Source organism: Peromyscus eremicus, chromosome 5 (genome assembly GCF_949786415.1).
Source record: "Peromyscus eremicus chromosome 5, PerEre_H2_v1, whole genome shotgun sequence".
In the NCBI taxonomy this organism is placed as follows: domain Eukaryota; kingdom Metazoa; phylum Chordata; class Mammalia; order Rodentia; family Cricetidae; genus Peromyscus; species Peromyscus eremicus.
The window spans coordinates 134,481,589-134,502,363 of record NC_081420.1 but is presented as its reverse complement, the minus strand read 5'-3'; the positions used below and the strand labels follow the sequence as shown (position 1 = coordinate 134,502,363).

The window sequence follows — 20,775 nt, the reverse complement described above, 5'->3', positions numbered from 1 at the left end:
AAAACATAATATTTTGAGAAACGGCATACTGTGTGAGGAGCTCGGCAGTGAGGAATCCCAAGCTGACTGACCCTGGAGCCGAGTTCTGAGAGGGGTGCAGTTTACAATGAAACCAGTGAGATGTCTGTCAGGGTCCTGGAAGGTGGCAGTAGTCAAATGATGAGGCTGTCCATGGGGACTTGTCTTGAGTCAAGAGCACTTTTTCACTGGGAATAACTGACTCCTTATGCTCTATACGTGGTCTTCAAGTCTCCCATAAGTAAGACAGGAAGACGCTGGAAGCACCTGTCACCTTATAATCCTCATTCACCACGAGTATAAATGGAAGTCGGTAGAGCTGAGAATTTGCTGCAGTTAAATGGAAAACACCATAATGATTTGTTTGTGTGTGGGTTTTACACTTAGAAAACCCTGCAATGGTTTGGTTTAGGATCTTCCTGTGTAAAGTGTTAGGCCTGAAGTAGTTATAGATCAAGAATTTGATCTGAGGAAAATGAGGAGAACTTGCGTGCGTGTGATATGTTTATTCTCTCAGTGCATTTCATAACTTCCTGCTCACAGAACCTTCATGTAGTATGTGGAGGCCGTTGGGGTGTGTACTTATTTCTGGGTAGTCGGATTGCTGCGGACACCTTACAAGTGGTGCAGATCATGTTTACTGTCACTGTGGTTTTCTTGTTAATGCCATCATAGTTCTTCTGGTATACATTGCTGTGTCTGGTGATGCGTTAAAATACGTACTCATAAAAAACTATACTATCTTAACATCATCATTTTCAGATTTTTTAAGACACAAAGCATTCCCTATATTCACATATAACTATCAACCTGAGTTTTGGGGATGAGACATGCAACAGAAGGCATTTAAAGGAAAGTGTCACAATTGGTGTAGAAAATAAACTCACAGCATACTGGTAGCTCAGTTTTCTAGATTTTTCCAAGATATTTACTTAATTAAAGTTCTAGGATTGCCATCAATCTACCTACCAATTCATCTGCCAACAGTCTATTCATCTTTATAACCGAGTCCTGTTCATCACTTTTTTCATCAATCTAGTAGAGATCCATCGAAAACTTTGAATTAATCCCTTTCCAATCTATTCATTATCCATGAATCATTCAGTCAATCTCTACCTACATGCCTTCACCCAGACCTCCAAAACAATGGTCTGTTCTATATCTACCTATTACTTTTCATCTGTATTTTTAGTGAATCCACCTAAAGAAACAGTACTTGTATTGATCAGCTATATCTGTACATCCATCTGATGTCTGTGTCTCCATCTATTTTTGGTCCATACAGAAAAGAGCTAAAAGGGAGACAATGAGGATATAAACTGAATGCTTTTCTGATCGCAACAAAGAAATGTCCAGGATGCAATGCATTGCAATGAGCATGCAGGATTTGGGGTTTTCTCATCTCAGATGAGAACAGTCTTTAAGGTTCCTTGAACAGAAAAAGAAATATGTTGTACAGAATTTTCAAATAATAAAAATGTCCTGGAACAAATGGCTTAGGATGTGGCTGGATCCAGACACTCTGAGTATACTGTTGGAGATGTACCTATCTCCATTCCTTAGCTCCCCATTCTTATTTGAGGGAAAATGGGGAAGGTTCTCTCTAAACTAGTTTGCTTTCTTAGCAGGTTAAAGGTTTTAGAATTCTAGACTAATACTCTATACGCTTGGGGGGTAACTGTACTAAACAATTCAGCAGTAATGTTAAGGGTATACTCAGTTTTCCTGATCTTTTACCAAGATCTCTGATTTCTGTGAGGCAGAGTGTAGAGAGGAGACAGAAAAACCAACTGAGAAGTTCCACCACTGCGTTAATCCAGGCAAGGCATTTCCTAGACACAATGTTCTGGGTCATATACAGTTGCCTGCGTTCCCGAGGCAGGGGTGAGGAAGGAGAAAGGTAGGGGTGATGTTGAAGGGGAAATGCTGCTCTGATGTGCATCCCAGCTGCAGCCTTGTCTTCGTTATAGGCACTGTGTGCCCCCTACCACTGCCTTGACCTAATAACTCTACTCTTCACGGGAGACATCAGGGTGTCGTGCTGGAGAAAACAGATGAAGGAGAGAGGCGAAGAGATGGCGAGCACAGGCAGAGGCCCCAGACATCCTCTCTATGCTCTGGAGAGCCTGAGTGGGCCCCAGGTCCTGTCTTTTTACTGCGACTGCCCCCATCCTGTTTCACCATATGCCCAGACCCTGAGGTTCCAGCATAGGGTCTTCTAATTCTGAGTCCTGCCAAGGAAGAATCAGGAGAAAGAACTTAATATCTTAGGGTGAAACTCAAAGGATCCATTTATGTCTAAGGGAAGTTCTTCACCCTCTTTCTCTGACGTTCTCTCCACAGAAGTTTGGTGTTCTTGATTTTCTTGGAGACCCCAGAGAGGTAAGGGCTTTTGCTTTCTGTATTACAAGTGTTGAGTCCTACCCATTAAAGGAAAGAAAAGAACTCTCCTTTGTAGAGTTCTTCTGTTTCTTATGTGTATTCTGCTCAGGTCCAGAGAGGGAAAGTCACTTGTTTGGTAATACAGTCCTGGCAGCCAGGTAGCCTGATTCCAGGTTCAGTGCTTCTACTCAGCAACTGGATCCCCTAGAGTCACCTGTTCCCTTCCAGTGGACGTTTTCTGCTTCTAAAATGATCTGTAGGAAAAGGATGAAGTAGACCTTTCAAAGAGCTGAGATGACTCAGTAAGAGTCCAGGAGCCCTCACCGAGGAGCACAAGTCTCATGGGACGACAAAAGGCTGGTGTATGAGAGGGGAGACTGACCAAAATCTCAGTGATAAGGATACTGCCCCTTCCCAGCATCCAGAATACACCCATGGTACCTCTCCTCTCCCCCTGTCCTACTTCCTAGCACTGACCAGGATCTGGTGACATTAGGTGTGTAGCATCTCCAGTCTTGGCCTTTCTGTCCCCCCCCCCAGGGGAATCCTTGTTCTTACTATGTAGGAGGAAGGTTTAGGAGCTGGGATAGGACAGTGAAAAAGACAAGATTTTCTACTCTCTTAGAAACTTCTCTTCTAGTGGGGAAAATAAATTGATAAATTGTGTTATGTATTTGGAAGTGGAAGAGGAGAGAGAGTTGGCGAGAAGTTTGTGTGAAGGGCAGATTTGGGTTATGGCTTGAAGAGTTAAGCCATGCTGAGGGGAAATGAGGTCAGCTATCTGAAGCTAGAAACATTCCCCTGTAGCTGCAAAGGTCTGCTGCAGGATAGTGTGTGTGAAGTAGAGGCGGTCAGGACAGAAACAGACTTGAGTCTGGGGAGGTGGAAGAGGAGTGAGACGGGGTTGGCTATTGAGAAACTTGGGTTGTGATTCAGCATGACGAGGGTTGAGGTGGGGCGGGTATCCAGAAGGGTCCGAATGGAGCAGTGAGATGTGTTGAGCTTACAAACATTTCTTTGACTGCAATGTGGAAATAGGTAACAGAGGAAGGGCAGGGGAGGGGCAGAGACCTGGTAGTGGCCACTGTATAACTACAGCATAGGCAAGAGATTCTGGTGTCTATGCCAAGTCATGGCGGGGTGGAAGCATCAAGCAATAGGTGTGGCAGCAGGATCCTGAAGCGGAGAGTTCACACCTTGAACTGCAAGCATGAAGTAGACAGTGCCAACCAGAAGTGATGAGCTTTAAGCTTTCACATCTCCCAGTGACTGACATAACTCCCTTCAGCAAGGCCACACCTTTTAAAGCTTCCTAAACAGTGCCACCAACTGGGGACAAAGTGTTCCAACAGGGAACACTTAAACCACACACATACACACACAAAATTGTGCATCATTTATAAATTATAATATATTTATAGTTAAAAATCATGTACAATTTTAAGTATATATGTAAAATTGCATATAATTTGTTACATACACACATATATATAATATACATATGTTGTATATATTGTATACTTTGCTTAAGATCAATACCCATTCTCTGCCAGTATTGTTTCTGGTTCCCCGGGCACATTTCTGTTTTAGCAATTCATTAGCCCCATCTGGGAGCCACGTGAGTCTGTGTGCTGGCCAAGCTTTGAGACAGGTAGAAAGTGGAGTCTGATGTTACATGGGGAAGAGTAATTACAGACATGGCATTTTTCTCTTCCCTAGAGCTACCCTTTCCTTCCCACTGTGCTTGATGGAGTGTTCCTGCCAAAGACACCAGAAGAGATCCTGGCTGAGAAGAGCTTCAACACTGTGCCCTACATGGTGGGCATCACCAAAAAAGAGTTTGGCTGGAGCATGCCAATGGTGAGAACACACAGACCTCTTAGCAGTACCCATACAGCCTCAACTCATACAACACACCTTTGTTCCTATGTGTTCTTTCTAGTCACAGTCTCCAACCAGCCCAGAGAAACTGTCAACACTGCCATACTTCCATGGAAACATTCTCCAGAATGGTGCAACTGTCCTCTGGGAACTACAGACCTAGAAAACCCTCTCCATAGACACTATCTTTCCTTAAGGAATCCTAAAATTCCCAGGCTGGGAGGGTCTGTAGAGAAGATGGTGATGCAGATGGAGTAATAAGGGACATCTTGAGAACAGAAGGAACTGGAGTTCAGGAGAAGCAGGCTGTAGCACAGTAGCTTCCACCTTGGACCTGAACTATTGGGTCATATAGATTTCCATGAGTGTTCTCGGCACTTCATTGTTGAGATCCATAAAATCACTTCAGAATGAATTAAAATTGCTTCTGGAAGGTAAGGAGTATAGAGGTCTTTCCTCCATCAAAGATAAATTCAGACACTGTCTAAACCAGTAAGATGTGTCTTATTTCATAGAATTTTGCAGTGAGTTCAGAGTCCTAATGTGTATGGAGATTTCCAGGCTTAGATAAGCTCCAAGAGATGTTGTGGTAAGCAGGGAGTCAGTGTCTCTAGTTACTGAATTTAATTTATGCTCACTTACCAGGAACAAATTCCCTTTTCATTACAATAGGACGCAAAGATGCAAGTTAAGTATGGGCCTCAGCAAAGTGAAGTCTTCATTCTCCATGGTGACCCAAAAGGAGATCAGGAGTTACCTCCCCAAATGGTCACATTTTCAAAAGATTAAAGAGTCGCAAGCAATTTTTTCCTCAAGCCCTTGAGAAAATAATGTTGCTGAGGAAACTGTATCTCAAAGGACAGAGAAAGGATTGGTGATCACAAGAGAAGGCTCAGGGGCCAATCCATCTATCACTAAGTTCAGGCCAGAGACAGAGTAAGTCCAGTTGAGTTTCTTGAGCTTTCCCAGGCACTGAAGAGAGACCAGTGTCATGCTAGGGCTCTGGGCTGGCCTTTAGCTCCCGGAGGCTGTACTGGAATAGGGTCAAGTTTCTCAGTACAGACATTTGGATAGGGTCTAGACACGCAGAAGGTTCCCCAGCTCTGCCTGCAAAGGAATTGCAGAGGTCATCAATGAAACTCAGCCATTGGGTTGACTTGACTCTGGCTTCCACAGACACCTAAGATATAGGTCAGGGCTTGTGTCCTCCCTGTACACTCAACACTATCCTAGACTTAATACCACTCCTTCTCTGAAGAATTAGTGTGTGTTTGTGTTATATGAATTATATATAGTATAGATGTGCTTTTTATATAATATCTAATATATGTCATATATGTGATATGTGTATCCTCTTATACTACATATATTTCTAGATACAATCTCATTTTCTCATAGGTTATTTCTTCAAACATGAAATTTCACATCTAACAAGGCCTGGTAAAGGAGTTTCCTTCTGTATTGGTTTGGTTGTTTGACATTTTTGGTTCTTCCTGTTAATTCCACATGATTCACAAATGACAATCATTGTGTTTAACAGATGATAGGCTTCCCACTTTCTGAAGACAAACTAGACCAGAAGAGGACCACTTCCCTTCTTTGGCAGTCTTACCCAATCCTTGTAAGAATTTAGAGAATCATGGGACTCAGCTAAGAAACGAAGAAGTATGGGTGCTTGCCTCCAAACACACAATGCAGTAGCTAAAAGTACTTATGTCTGTGTCTCAGCCCGTGTTCTGGCTTGTATGCTTTAGTACAATGTAAAAAAAACATTTGTCACTTGTTGCTTAAAAATTCCAGTATTTCCAGGACATATTATTGGAAAAAAAAAAGATTATTTTGGAAAGCTAGCATAAGATGGAGGCTATCATCAGCAAAGACCAGCATATCTAGGGGTTGGAGACCCAAGACATCTGTAGGTAATTGTTGGGAGGCAAAGAAGACAGGTGGGCACCACAATATTTACAAATTTTGAGGGCTTTGAACTTCTGACACATGGGCTGCTACTGTCTGTAGGTCACTGGATGTTCTGGGCTCTGATAAGCTAAAGAAAGCTATTGATAAGCAAATCTCATGAACCATGTCTTTCTCATCGCTTTTCCTAGAAATACTTTTTATGATCACTTTCTGACCCATTTTAGAACATCTCTGAGAGTCTGATTCCAGCTGCCATTGAGAAGTATTTATCAGGGACAGATGACCCTGCCAGAAAGAAAGACCTTCTCCTGGACTTAATGGGAGATGTGATGTTTGGTGCTCCGTCTGTGATTGTGTCTCGTGGCCACAGAGGTGAGTGCATGGGAGGTGTTGCATGGGAGAAAGATATAGACTCACCAGCTAGGCCTATGACACACCCACCTCTTGAATTAGACAGGAAATCTGCTGAGGGTCAGGCCTCAAAAGCTGGTTCCCTATGGCCTGCAATCTTTTGTTTCACTTCTGCCAGTAGGAGTCTATGAGAAAAGTGTTCAAAAGCAATTTACTCTAGGAGATAGTACCACCAAACACTATGGAAGAGTGAAGTAACACTTAGAAAAGATTGAGGCCAAACTAGTGAGCTTCCTAGCATGTGTCCACCTTAGATAGTTTCAACTTAGGGTTTTTCTTAGGGCTTTTCTCTCTCTGCAGCAAAAGAGCTGTCTATACTCACCTCTCATTGGCTAAGAGCTCTTCCACATGGATTGTTAGGTTTATGACGTCTTTATCTGTTGCAAACATGAGCACAGTTGTTTCTAATGACCAGGAAAAGGCTCAGGCAAGTCCTGTTGATGTTTTTTGTGAACATCAGGCTGGCCTGCCCAGAAACATGGGCAGTTAGTAAGAAGGTGTAATTGTTCCTTCTCCCACTCCATAACAAAAATATGACATGTCAAAACTTAAGGGAAGGAGGCTTTACTTCAGCTCAGAATTTTCAGCCTGTGATTTGGGGAGTTTGAGCAGCTAACATCATGAGTACAAGTAAGTATTGAAGCTGTGTGGAGCAACAACAGACATGGTCCTGACTGGGTCATATGAGTATGACCCAATGACCTACTTTTTATAAACAAGGCCACACCTTCCCCAGTTCGACTTCCACTCAATAATATGTTAGAACTTTGAATGCATCAACAGATAAAATATTAGTCATAACGATCTAATTGTCTCTGGAAACACTCCCATAAACACAAAAGTACAATTTACTAGTTTTTTTTAAGCATTCTTAATGTAACCAAGTCACTATGACTTACCATCAAAGGTACCAATTGCATCTGCCAAAACTGCTCCTTCTGTGAGGTTAAGATGATTTTCTAGCATTACTTTCGCAGTTACCTGTGAAAAACTACAGTAGTGAAGAAAGAATGGAGAATACAGCACAATGAAATATTTTGAAAGAGAGAAACTTTCTATCATTTCTTAAATTGCAAATTGATAAGTTATGCTTGCCAACTTATGGTGTACACATTTTTTGCTTGATTATACAATGCCTACTAATTATATCAGCTGATTAACATACACATTTCTTCAAATAATTAACATTTTCTACAGTGAGAAGACTTGAAATTTCCTCTCAGGTATTTTTTTTCGGGGTGGGGTGGGGTTCAGGGTTGGAGACAGGGTTTCTCTGTGTAACAGTTCTGACTGTCCTGTCCTGGGACTCACTTTGTAGACCAGGCTGGCCTTGAACTCACAGAGATGCTTCTGCCTCTGCCTCCCAAATGCTGGGATTAAAGGCGTGCACCACCACCACCCAGCTTCCTCTCAGTAATTTCATCATTAATATATACTATACTGTGGGTTGGATGATTAAAAAGAGAAAGAATTCCTTCCTGCTGGATATTTTTATTCCTCTTTTCCTTCATCTTCCTCATTCCTTGACCTCCAATTTCTTAACCCCAAGTTTTATCTGTATGCTTGTGAGTAAATCTAGATTCCACAATGAGTAGCAACAAGTGACATTTATCTTTCTATGCTCAACTATTTAACATGCTCTCGGATTCACCCCACATTGTAAAAGTCACCGTTTCCTTCTTGAGGCTAAAGAGAACTCCGCTGTTTACACATCTGCGTTTTCCTTCTCCTCTAATGCTGATGGACACAATTGATTCTGTAGCTTGATTGTAGTATGTTCTGCTGCAGTGAATGTAGGATGCAGACATCTCAGAAAACTCTTCCCAAATATTTGAAGTAAACACCCAGTAGTGACACTGCTGGGCCATTTGTGGCTCTGCTCTCCATCTCTGAGGAACCCCACATCACTGTTCATTCACTTCAACAGTATTTAGAGGATTGCCTTTTCTATACATATTTACTACAATTTTCTTTTTTTTTTTAAATTTTTATTTTGCAATACAATTCAGTTCTACATTTCAGCCACGGATTCCCTTGTTCTCCCCGTTCCCGCCCCCCTCACTTTCCCCCCAGCCCGCCCCCCATTCCCATCTCCTCCAGGGCAAAGCCCTCCCCGTAGACTGAGATCAACCTGGTAGACTCAGTCCAGGTAGGTCCAGTCCCCTCCTCCCAGGCCGAGCCAAGCAACCCTGCATAGGCCCCAGGTTTCAAACAGCCAACTCATGCAATGAGCACAGGACCCGGTCTCACTGCCTAGATGCCTCCCAAACAGATCAGGCCAATCAACTGTCTCACCCATTCAGAGGGCCTGATCCAGTTGGTGACCCCTCAGCCATTGGTTCATATTTCATGTGTTTCCGTTCGTTTGGCTATTTGTCCCTGTGCTTTATCCAACCTTGATCTCAACAATTCTCGCTCATATAAACCCTCCTCATTCTCACTAATTGGACTCCCAGAGATCCACCCGGGGCCTAGTCATGGATCTCTGCATCCAGATCTCTCAGTAGTTGGATGAGGTTTCTAGCACGACAATTAGGGTGTTTGGCCATCCCATCACCAGAGTAGGTCAGTTCGGGCTGTCTCTCGACCATTGCCAGCAGTCTGTTGTGTGGGTATCTTTGTGGATTTCTGTGGGCCTCTCTAGCACTTTGCTTCTTCCTATTCTCATGTGGTCTTCATTTACCATGGTCTCCTATTCCTTGTTCTCCCTCTCTGTTGTTGATCCAGCTGGGATCTCCCGCTCCCCCAAGCTCTCTTTCCCTCGACCCTCGCCCTTCACTACCCCCACTTTCTATTTTCACTTCTCAATAAAAATCTATTTGGATCATGAGAGAAAACTTTCATTACCATTTTAATTTAGATATTTACATATATCCAATGATAAGATAATAAGAACTTTTCACTTCTTGTTCATGGTGTTGGTGTTAAATCTAAGTAATTGTTTTCCGTGAATTTCCAGAATTACTGTTTTTCCTTTATGATTCTACTTGTGATTGAGGGTGTCTGAGCTTAAATTTGTCTTCTCTCCAGTATAGTTTCATTTATGAATGTGGAAATCTGGTTTTCTCAACAACATTGGCTGTTTTATCTTATCTTAGATTCTTGGCACCTTTGTAAAATAGCAGTCAGTCCCTGCCTGTGTTCTGATCTTTGTTATATCCCATGGTTCAGTGTATACACATGGGTAAAGCAACTACCATACTGTTCAGTAACTGTAGATACAGAATAGAGTTTAAAATAAGGCAGTGGGATAGTTCCAGTTTTGTTCTTACTAATCATGATCCTCTTGGCAGCAAAATCTTTAGATTTTTTTTCTCTTTCTATGAGGACAAATGGCATTGGAATTGGAGCAGATATTTTATTAAACCGATAGACCACTGTGAGTACCATGGACATTTTAAAATGGATCCTTACACTCCACGATCAGGAGATGTCTTTGTATTCATTTGTGTGTTCATTTTCTTTAACCTATGGGCCGTAGTTTGCAGCATTCAGCAGTAGTACCATCTGGATTAAATTTAGTTTTATATTCCGACTGCCATCATTGTGTAGGTTTCCAAAGGCTTCTGTGGAGTGTTCAAGATGTCTGTTGCTGGCATAGAGGTAGTCCAGCTGGCTGACTGACAGTCCTTCGGGTCAAGGCAGCCAGAGCAGTAAGAGAAAGTCCAACAGCCACTAATGATGAGGTAAAATGGTCCTCATTTTTTGCTAAGTTACAGAAAATTAACATCGGGAATAATGAGCACAAAAGAACTAAACAGAATGTATCCTTAGCAGGAGCAGTGTCTTAAGGATTTTAACTATCACTTGCCCAGTGGTCCAGGGAGTACTGGGTCCCCTTAACTGTCTCTGTTCCTTCTGGGTTATCCTGTTCTTGTGCATGTCCTTGTTTGTAGTAGTTTCTTATGTCAGGCTCTGCCTCTGGGTTCCCTGTTGTGGGGTTTCCTCTTTCATTTCTGGTTGTAAGTCTTTAAATGGATTTAGATCTTCCCTCTTCTTTTGTGGTTAGTAGATTTATCAATTTAGGGTGTTTTTTCTTTCTTTCTGAAAAAAAATCTCAGTTTTGTTCATCTTTCTTATTTTTTAAACTCTCAAGCTTCTGACTTTATGATTTTGTTCCTTCTTTGAATTTTGGTGTGTAATCTCGGGTTGTTTGAAACTTTTCCTCTCTTAATGTCGGTGTTTATTACTAGAAGATTCCCTTGCAGCACTATCCCTAATCCCTCACTATCACCCACATGTGCTGGCATGCTGCACTGTTTTCCTAGTTAAATTGTGCAAAGACAATTTCATGCATGTAGATAATGCCTTCTGATCACTCTCAGTCCCTGACCTTTTACTCCCTCTGCCCCCCGTCACTCCCTCTTTGCTATATTCATTTCTTTTTGCTTTTCTTTGTGAGCCACTGAGTTTAACGGGGGGTGGGGGGGCCACCTGTGTGGCTGTGGGTATGGAACTATCGGTGGAGCCTGGTGGGCTCACCTGAGGGTAAACATCAGATGGATAGTATCTCCTTTTCCCCAATAATTCATCAGTAGCCAGTGGTCCATCAGCGAGGAGTAAGACCTCATGAAAGAAACCCTTCACTTCCAAGATTGGCTACTGATAGGACCAATGCTTCAAAATCCTAGGACAGGCAGTACAGCTGCTGTGAATTCACGACTACAGTGGTTGTGTCATGCCCAGAAGACAGGGCTTCACGGCCGTTCTCCCTGTATTCTGGCTCTTGAATTCTTTCTACCACCTCTTATACTACGTTCCCTGAACCCTAGAGGAAAAGGTACTTTATTCTCATTTGTTTCAAACGTATTCTCAATTTTAATTTCTTCTTTGGGATATCTGTTGCTCAGGATCATGTTTCTTAGCCCTTGAATTTGAATTTTCCAAAATGATTCTTGTAGTTGATTTTTTAAAATTTATTTTTAGTGTTGTAAAAGTAGGTATTTGGTACAATTTTAGTCTTCTCAAATTAAGTGACTTTTTTGTTGATTTGTGTGTGTGTGTGTGTGTGTGTGTGTGTGTGTGACACACTCAGTCTATACTAGAAAATGTTCGGTGGGTGTCTGTCAACATTGGATAGAGTATTCTTGCCATGGTTTGCTTTCTATTGCCATGATAAATACCACAACCAAAAGCCCTTGGAAGGGAAGGGTTTATTTCATCTTTCATTTCCACATCATAGTTCATTATTAAGGGAAATCAGGGTGGGAGCACAAGCAGAAACTGAAGCAGGGACCATGGAGGAGTACTGCTTACTGGGTTGCTCTCAATAGCTTGTTCAGCTCTCTTTCTCACATAGCCCAGGACCACCAGCCCAAGTAACTACAGTTGGTGTCAAGCGAACATAATCTTAGCCTGCACAATTCTGCATATTTCTGCTTAGTCTCTTTGTCCCAATACATTATCAAGTCTAATATTGCTTGTAAATTTTCTTCCTGAATGATCTGTTTCTTATTGTAAATGTGTGTATTGTAGACTCCTTATTGCTGTGGTATTCATTGAGTCCTGTCTTTCTCTTCATAACCTCCACTATTTGTTCTATATTTCTGGGAGCCCTGATGTTGGGTCTGTATTTGCCATTGTTGTGTGCTATGGTTGATTTGACCCTGTCCTTAACATGATGTCTTTATTTGTTTCTTCTGAGATAAGGTCTCACACTGCAGTTCGGAGTGGCCTAGAAATCGCTGTGTATCTGACAGGTCTCAAATTCATAGTAATTCTCTCTCAGCTTCCAGAGTTCTATGAGTAAAGGTGTGAGCCGCCAGGTCCAGCTCATTATGTTTTTAAACTCAGACCCTATGATCTAATAGAACAGTTGCTATCATTCCTCTTGTTAGTTTTCCTTTGAAAATATATCCATTCCCATGCTTTCTCTTCCAACCTTCACTTCCATTAAGGTAAGCCTGTGGGTACGGCATGTTTAAAAATCCATTCAATTCATTTCCTTTATTTCAGAATTTACATTAAAGATAATTTTGATCCTCAAAGACTTACTACTGATACTTTGGTGGTTCCATTATGATTTTATAATTTTTTCTTCCTCTTTTGGTGCCTTTCTTTGTGGTTTTTCTGCTGTTCTGAAGGAGTATGCCTTTAAGTTTTTTCTAATTTTGGGTTATAGTTCTACTGAAGACTTTTGCTTTGTGTCTACCATAAGTCCTACATCTACCACTGTGCTTTTATAGATATTTTGTTTCAGTGTGCTTGTGTGTCTGCCGTGTACCCACGCCATCATGTCATGGTGAAGGTCAGAGTGGGAGTCAGTTCTCCTGTTCTGTCATAGGAACTCTAGGAATTGAACTCAGGGCTTCAGCCTGCGCTATCTCACTGACCCCTAGTGTAATTCTGACAGCCTATAGTGAGCTGGTAAAAGTGTAACTTTGATAACATACAATGGTTTATGGCTGTATGATCCTGAGCTTCCTATCTCCTCTGATAACATGATTACTTTATGACTCTACCCTTTAATGAACACACACTTTCTGTCTTTTATGTAAAATTTGTATGATTGGATGACAGTCTATTTTAACTCTACTTGAGGAGTTGTCTCAGCTATAATCATTAGCATAATTTTCTGTTGACTCCTTGTACTACATAGGATAAAACTGTGTCCATATCATCACTATCTGGCTCATTTTACAGCACTGACTTTCATATGTCTTGTGATATGCCTGCTGTCTTGAAGCTTCAATTTAAAGAACTCTCCTTAGCCATTTGTGTAAGGCAGGACCAGGGATGACAAGGCCCATAGCTTTTGCTAGTCATGGAAAGTTGTTATTTCTCCCTTCATTTTAAAGGCTCCTTTCCCAGATGCAGAGCTCTGGGCTGGCAGTTCATTTCCTTTAGCACACTGGCAGTCAGCCATGCTCCATGGGAAGGCCACATATCCAAGGATATTTGGGAAGGAAGCACAGATTGAATTTGACTGGTTTAAAAAAAATGAGGAAGTTGGGTGGATAGGAAGGGTGGGTATGGGAGGACTTAGACAAGGAAGTGAATATGATCAAAATACATTGCACAAATTTTTTTGGGGGGGGAGAATTAATAAATATAAAGACAAAAGCATTTGTTTTGAACAAAAAAGTTACAAACATATCTTCTGCTGTATGCCTTCTAAAACGTGTTCTCATCCACAAAGTTCTCTGCAGAGTTCCAGTCTGGGTTCTCTTTCTAAAATGACTGTGCAAGAAAAACAAGGTGAAACTGTCTTTCCAGGAAGTTCTCCCTGACTTTGCAGCACTGTTTCATAGGTGGATTGCAGAGTCACAGGATTGCCTAAAGCTGTGGTGATAGAATTGTGAGTTAATTAAATTAGTCCTTATCCTGTATTGTGATGACATGTGTTGTCCTCATCCACTTCTGTGGATGGATAGCTCATGGTATAAAGTAATGATGGTGTATTTAATATAATAGACACAGAATTACCTCAAATACATGTATGAAGTATATGGATGATAAAACAGAATTACAAGTGGATAAAGGTGTATATGTATTTATAAAAATAAGAATATATAAATGTACATAGAGTAGGAAGCTTTTCTGGTAAAATTACACATTTTCAGCATTTTGAATCATTTTCCTACTATATCTTATATGTGGATATCTATTCCATTGTTATGACCATTGTTTTGAGGGTCCTAGACTGGAGTTTTATGGACTAGTACATAAGGAGCAAAGATTGGTACCTCCCTTGACCCTATAAGCAAAATAGTGATATCTTGACACTTAACAGGTCATCTTTGTGGGTGAGAGAAGAGTCAATGGAGAGGAGGAGAGAGGTTGGAGGAGACACAAGTTTACCTTGCCCTGGCACTTTGATTTCACCATTTATAGGCCATAAATATGGGGGAAAACCAAATGCTACACAGCAGTAAAATGACTGTTAATGACATTCTGCTGTACTCATAGATAAGTGTCTTGCCTAGCCATCATCAGAGAAGCTTCCTCCTACAGCAGATGGGAACAAATACAGAGACCACAGTTACACAATGTGCAGAGTGAGAGCCCTTGGAACATAGAGCCCTAAATGGGACATCTCCATTGAATCCCTCCTCTCAGGCATCAGAGAAAGAAAACTGTTCAAGAGAAGGCAGAAAGATCCTAAGAGCCAGAGTGACGAAGGACACCAAGGACACAAGACCTTCTAGACACAGCAGATGGGCTGCCCATGTGAACTCACGGAGTCTGTGGCAGCACAGGGTCTGCACAGGGCTAAGCCAGATGGAGTTCCAGTGCCGAGAGAAGATGTGGACACAATCACGCTTCTCTAGCCCAGAAGCTATCTCCAGTTCACAGCCACTCACACAGGAAAATGAGTTTTCTCTGACAGAGTCTCACTCTTAAGGACAGGCCCCATGCCCAGCTGTAGACGACAAACACAAACTAACTGAGTGGTGTTTTTAGAGGGTTTTTTCCTTTTCTCATAATGCTTTGTCTGGGCAATTTTGCTTATGTATTATTGTTTCCAATTTTGTGTGTTTTATGGAATTTCTGTGTGTGTGAGTGTGTCTCTGCCTGTATGTGCCCGTATGTGTTTCCTGTGCTTTCTCTTTGGCTCTTCTTTTTCCTGCTCATGTGTTTGTTCTGTCCTATTCTGGTTTGTTTGTCCATTTGTTTGTCTTCTAATGAGAGAGAGATAGAGATGTTGTGGACTCAGCTTGGTGGGGAGGATCCAGGAGGAGTTGGAGGAGGGGAAACTGTGATCAGAATATATTGTCTGAAAAAAAAATCTTAAAAAAAGGCCTTACACTTGGGGTAACAAGCTAACAAGTTGGAGATGAAATAAGAACCTTCAGTTTTATGGTGTCATGAAATGCAAGAGACCAATCATTCTATTTCAGCATAGAATCCTGTTTGTGTGCCATCATCTCCTTTACTCTTCTCTGAAGAGCTGAGAAAAACGCTGGGAATGTCCAGAGCTAGGCTGGATGAAAGACAACTGGGAGGTTCTAGATCTTTCTGGAATCGATACACGGATGTGATGACTGACACTCATCCCGTGCCATCACCGCACGTGTGGATCCATTCTCGTTCAGTTAGTAAGCAGAATCTTCTTCAAATCCTAGTTCCACATCGGCCAGCTGTGCAGCCCTAAGCGAGTCACTGGGCCTTCCTGAAACTATTTCCTATGAAGCTGAGGAGTGGTTTCACCTGCAGGGCCTAAGGCCTCGACCCCATCCAGGTGTGTGTATGTAAATGTGAACTATGAATGAATCCATGTCTCCTCAGATGCTGGAGCCCCCACCTACATGTATGAGTTTCAGTATCAGCCAAGCTTTGTATCAGACAAGAGACCCAAGACAGTGATAGGAGACCACGGTGATGATCTCTTCTCTGTATGGGGAGCCCCATTTTTAAAAGGTAATGTCTGTTTGCTGGCTGTGGCCTTCCTTGGTGATATGAGGCCTGGGTTTAGGTTTTGGCTTGACCGTCTTGAGCAAGTTTCTCCTTTTAAGATGGCTTTTGTCATGCTCTGTAACAGGACTCAGCTATAGGACAGTCTCCAGACTTTCTCCTTTAAAACACACGATGGGATTGTGTTAATGTGTCCCCAGCCATAGTCATTCTCAGAATCCTGACCTGTGACACCAATAAGAGAACTGGAAGGTCACTGTCTTAGTTGCTGTGAAGAGACACCATGACCATAACTCTTAAAAAGAAAACATTTAATTGGGGTGGCTCACTTACAGTTCAGAGGTTCAGTCCCTTATCATCATTACAGGGAGCATGGCGGCATGCAGGCAGATGTGGTGCTGGAGCTGAGAGTGCTACATCTTGCAGGTAATAGGAAGTCGACGGACTGTCACACTGAGGGAAGCTTGAGCAAAAGAAACCTCGAAGCCCACCCCCACAGTGACACATTTCCTCCAACAAGGCCACACCTTCTAATAGTGTGTGCCTCGTGGCACATCAGTGTCTCTGGTCACCTCCCAGTTCTGATTGTTTCCAGAGTCTATGCAGAGGTGTATGTATAGGAGGTTGAGAACAGACCTAAGGGCCAGCAACCCTGGTGTTAAAGCTGAGGAAACTGAGTCTTGTTGCTACTGGACCCTGAGAGGGATGCCAGGTAGGTCAGCATGAGAGAGAAAGGCATAGAGCATCTGAAATATTCCTCTTGACTTTAAATCGAAGGCACACTCACTGAGATCTTCTTAAAAGGCAGGTTTTGGGCTCAGTGAGTATGTAATAAAGGCCAAGAGTGCATTTCTCCCCTCAAATATTAACCAGGCCTGACCTCATTTATATTCAGAGATCAGGGTAGATTGGACCCGTTCAGCCTGATGTGTTAGTAAACAAGACCACATTTATTAAAGGTGCTCAGATTGTGCTGTGGCTGTTCATTAACCACATCTTAAGTTAAGTGGATAAATTTTTATTCTTTTTTAACACAGATGGTGCTTCAGAAGAGGAGACCAACCTCAGCAAGATGGTGATGAAATTCTGGGCCAACTTTGCTCGGAGTGGGTGAGGCTGGGGGCAAAGATGCCAGTCCCAAAGGTGTGGTGCTCTAGTAGGTATGACCCATACCCATATTCCTCTAGAATAGGAATGTTTGGCCACTGTCCTTGCATCTTGGAAATCTGTTACTATGGGTCATACCTACTAGAAAGCAGTAGTTTTCTAATGTCTGAGTGATCATCCTTCTGTCCTTGTGATCATAGCATTCCAACAATGAGAGCTAGGTTAATCTGGCATGTAGTTGTAATGAGATTTAGGTGATTCTTAAACATGAGGAGAGATTGTGAATTTTAGCTCAGACTGAGAGGTTTCAAGTCTTGATCATTTTGCCTATTAGCTGTTGTGTCAGAACAGAGCATCATGTGGGGAGGATATGGTAGTCAAAGCTCCTTACCTCCTGTTGCTTGTGAAGGGGAGAAAAGGACCAGGATCCTAACAATCCTCAGAGGTGAGTCTCCCGTGATCATCCTCCTCCAACAAGTCCTTCTTTATTATTTTTCTGCCATGTCCCAGTGGCACTGTCAGGTGGGAATCGAGGCTTCAATCCATGAGCTTTTGGGGTCGTATTAAGTTCTAAATTATAGCCTACCCATGACCCCCAGAAGCTCATGTCCATCACAAAAAACTCATCCCCACAAATTCCTAACTTCTTATCACTTTCAATATCGCTTTGATATCCAAGTCCAAAAAACTCAGGTAAACCTTTGCTATGAGAACCCACTCAAACAAAAAAGTAACAGATTTCCAAGATGCAAGGACAGTGACCAAACATTCCTATTCTAGAGGGAGGCACAGGAAAAGAGCACTGAGAAATCAAACCAAAGCAAGTCCAGAATCCAAGAGAGAAGAATTTAAATCCTAAATCTCCTTTGGAACATCCAGGAATCTGTTGACAGACATGGGCTCTGAAAAGCTTGAAAATGCATTCTCCTAAGGTCTTGCTGCCTGTAGCCTCTGTGGCCTTTCTTGGGCTTTGTGTATAAACGAATAAAATAATACCCACATTAATATATGGGTATAAAATGGAGTCCATAGGTTCCTATAGTTGGATGCTTAGTCACCAAGGAATGGAACTCTTTGCTTGGATTAGAAGATTTGGAGGTGTGGCCTTGTTGGAGGAAGTGTGTTACTCCTCCAGCAAGGTCTTTGTGGTTTCAAAAGCCCATGTCAGACCCAGTCTCTCTCTCTGTCTGTGGATCAGGATGTGGCTTTCAGCTACCACTCTGGTGTTATGCATGCTGTCATGCTACTGCCACAATGATAAGGGACTAAACCTCTGAAACTGTAAGCAAGGCCCCAATTAAATGCTTTATTTTTTAAGTGTTGCCTTGGCCATGGTGTCTCTTCACAGCAATAGAACGATGACTCAGACAGACTTGTTCTACTCAGAGCCTGGATGTTTCCTGGGCAGCTGTTCTAAGTCATGGCATCTCTAACTTACTAGGTCTCCATCAAAATGTCACTTTCCTTTTTGCTTTTACTTTACATGCATCGTGCTTTTAGGGTTGCTACCTGGGATATCAAATCATGCACTTGATGGCTTCACATGCTTTCATTTGAAATCCAGGTAGCAACCTTGATGACCCCATAAGCCTTGCATTTTGCATGCCTGCAAAACCAGTGCCACATGATGACACCAACAGATAACTGTATCTTGAGATGTAGTTAGGCTCCATAGACCATTGGCTGTAAAGCCTCTGAGCATATGAGCACAAGGAAACAAGCCCAACAGAATCAACTTTTTATACCACACAGTAGATGAAGAGATACTTAATGCTAATATCTCAAGCAATGTCTTTGAAGCAAGTGATAACTTTGTGATGGGCCATCCTCCCGATTCCTGAGATGTCCTCAGGATAACTTCCTCTTTTTATGTTTACAAAACTTGCATCTTTATATGGCACTGATGTTTATTATGAAAAGCTGAATCTTTCAAATCTTGATGCTGTGATTTTTTTTCCTTTACTCTCCCTGTAAATCTAGTCAAAATCAAGAAAAATACCCTAACATTGCCCCGGAAGCTGTGATACTTTTGAACAAGCCCATCCAGTTACATGGTCCACCCATCTTTGAAAGCAGCCTATCAAGAAAACTTGGGGCATGGACAAATGTATGCAGAATGAACACTAGTTATCTCCAGTCAAGTTTCTCACAGATGCCTCATTCCCTTTGAAATATTAAAAGCTTGGCTTCATTGCCCTTTTTTCCTTTAAGAACCTACTAGAATCCATTGCTAACTCTGTTTTGAGTTTTATAGAGCACACTCTTCATTCAAACTTCCAAATTCCTTCACAAACCAATTTAAAAGTATTGTGAACCACAATACCCACTTAGTCACAGAGTGAGCCACTCCTCAGTGGCTCACGGTTTTAGGTGTTAGCTCTCAAATACTTAGGCAAAGTGCCCAACGTCCATCAACTTAAAGAATGAAAGCTTTATTGAGCTCTGAGTTTCACTTGGATTTTTCATTTGTAATGAGGCAGAGCATCATGGTAGGAGCACTCGGGAGGAAATGGCTTCTGGTCTCTTATCAGTCAAAAAGTCTTGATGTGAAGAGTGGAACCTCTATACTGTTCAAGGCCTCTGGTGATCTGCTTTCTCCAACTGTGCTCCCCCTCGATTCCACTAACTCTCAGATTAGTACCAGCCTATACCACATGAGGATTTGCAGAAAATGTAAGATTTAAATCATAACACGATTTGAGTGAGAGAGAGAGAGAGAGAGAGAGAGAGAGAGAGAGAGAGAGAGAGAGAGAGAACTATCCCAGGAGATAGAGATCTGTCCATCTGTAGATTACTGGTTTCTCGGCAGAGATAAGCCAGGCATCCTTGCACATCTCTGAGCACCATGGGGACAGCACAGCTGATGTGGTGACTTTCTCTTTTTATTCTGTTCACAGGAACCCCAATGGAGAAGGGCTGCCCCATTGGCCAGAATATGACCAGAAGGAAGGATACCTGCAGATTGGAGTCCCAACACAGGCAGCTCATAGGCTGAAAGACAAGGAAGTAGCCTTTTGGACTGAGCTCAGGACCAAGGAGGCAGCAAAGAGGCCAACCCAGAGGGAACATGTTGAGCTCTGATGAGGAGGCCCAGTTAGGTTTGAGAGGCTGGAGCCAAGAGAATGGATATTCCACAAAAGATGTTTCCAAAATAAAGCATCTTATTGTTGAGGACATAGAATCGTGTGGCATACTGTATAAGCACAATAAGGAAAGACAGAATTGTGTCACATACTTTATAAACACAACAAGGAGAAACATTTGATTTTTTTTTAAAGATGTATTTATTTATTACATATACAGTGTTCTGTCTGCATGTGTCCCTGCAGGCCAGAAGAGGGCACCAGATGTCATTACAGATGGTTGTGAGCCACCATGTGGTTGCTAGGAATTGAACTCAGGACCTCTGGAAAAACAGCCAGTGTTCTTAACCCCTGAGCCATCTTTCCAGCCTGAAACATTTGATTTTGTACTCTCAAATTTTAACATCACAAAACTATTCTCCTGGAAAATCAAATTAGAGTCTGTGTCTTTGGCTCAAGATGACTCTATGTGCTTTAGAGAGGGAAGTATGGAGAGAGATCCAACTTCATGAGATGCCATCTCCACAGGGGGTGGATGGAAGATTGTCCTGCTGTCTAAATGAAACAAGAACACTGTGGGATGGATGAGATTTTTGTTGTGCCACTTTTCCTGGGTACACAC

General features: G+C 42.2%; 1 protein-coding gene across 2 annotated transcripts in view; it reads left to right on the top strand.

The window, feature by feature from the left end:
• Positions 1-20,236, top strand: part of LOC131910810 (liver carboxylesterase 1-like) — a 36,772-nt gene extending 16,536 nt beyond the window's left edge. Inside the window, exons 8-14 of one of the 2 annotated variants that reach the window (XM_059262688.1) lie at positions 2,362-2,400; positions 4,120-4,260; positions 5,822-5,902; positions 6,423-6,570; positions 15,838-15,969; positions 17,001-17,073; positions 19,968-20,236. In XM_059262688.1, coding sequence (XP_059118671.1) covers positions 2,362-2,400; positions 4,120-4,260; positions 5,822-5,902; positions 6,423-6,570; positions 15,838-15,969; positions 17,001-17,073; positions 19,968-20,151 — 798 coding nt within the window. In that variant the 3' untranslated portion in view covers positions 20,152-20,236. The remainder of the gene's footprint in view (positions 1-2,361; positions 2,401-4,119; positions 4,261-5,821; positions 5,903-6,422; positions 6,571-15,837; positions 15,970-17,000; positions 17,074-19,967) is intronic. The other variant, XM_059262689.1, reaches the window with a different exon arrangement.
• Positions 20,237-20,775: the final 539 nt, after the last annotated feature.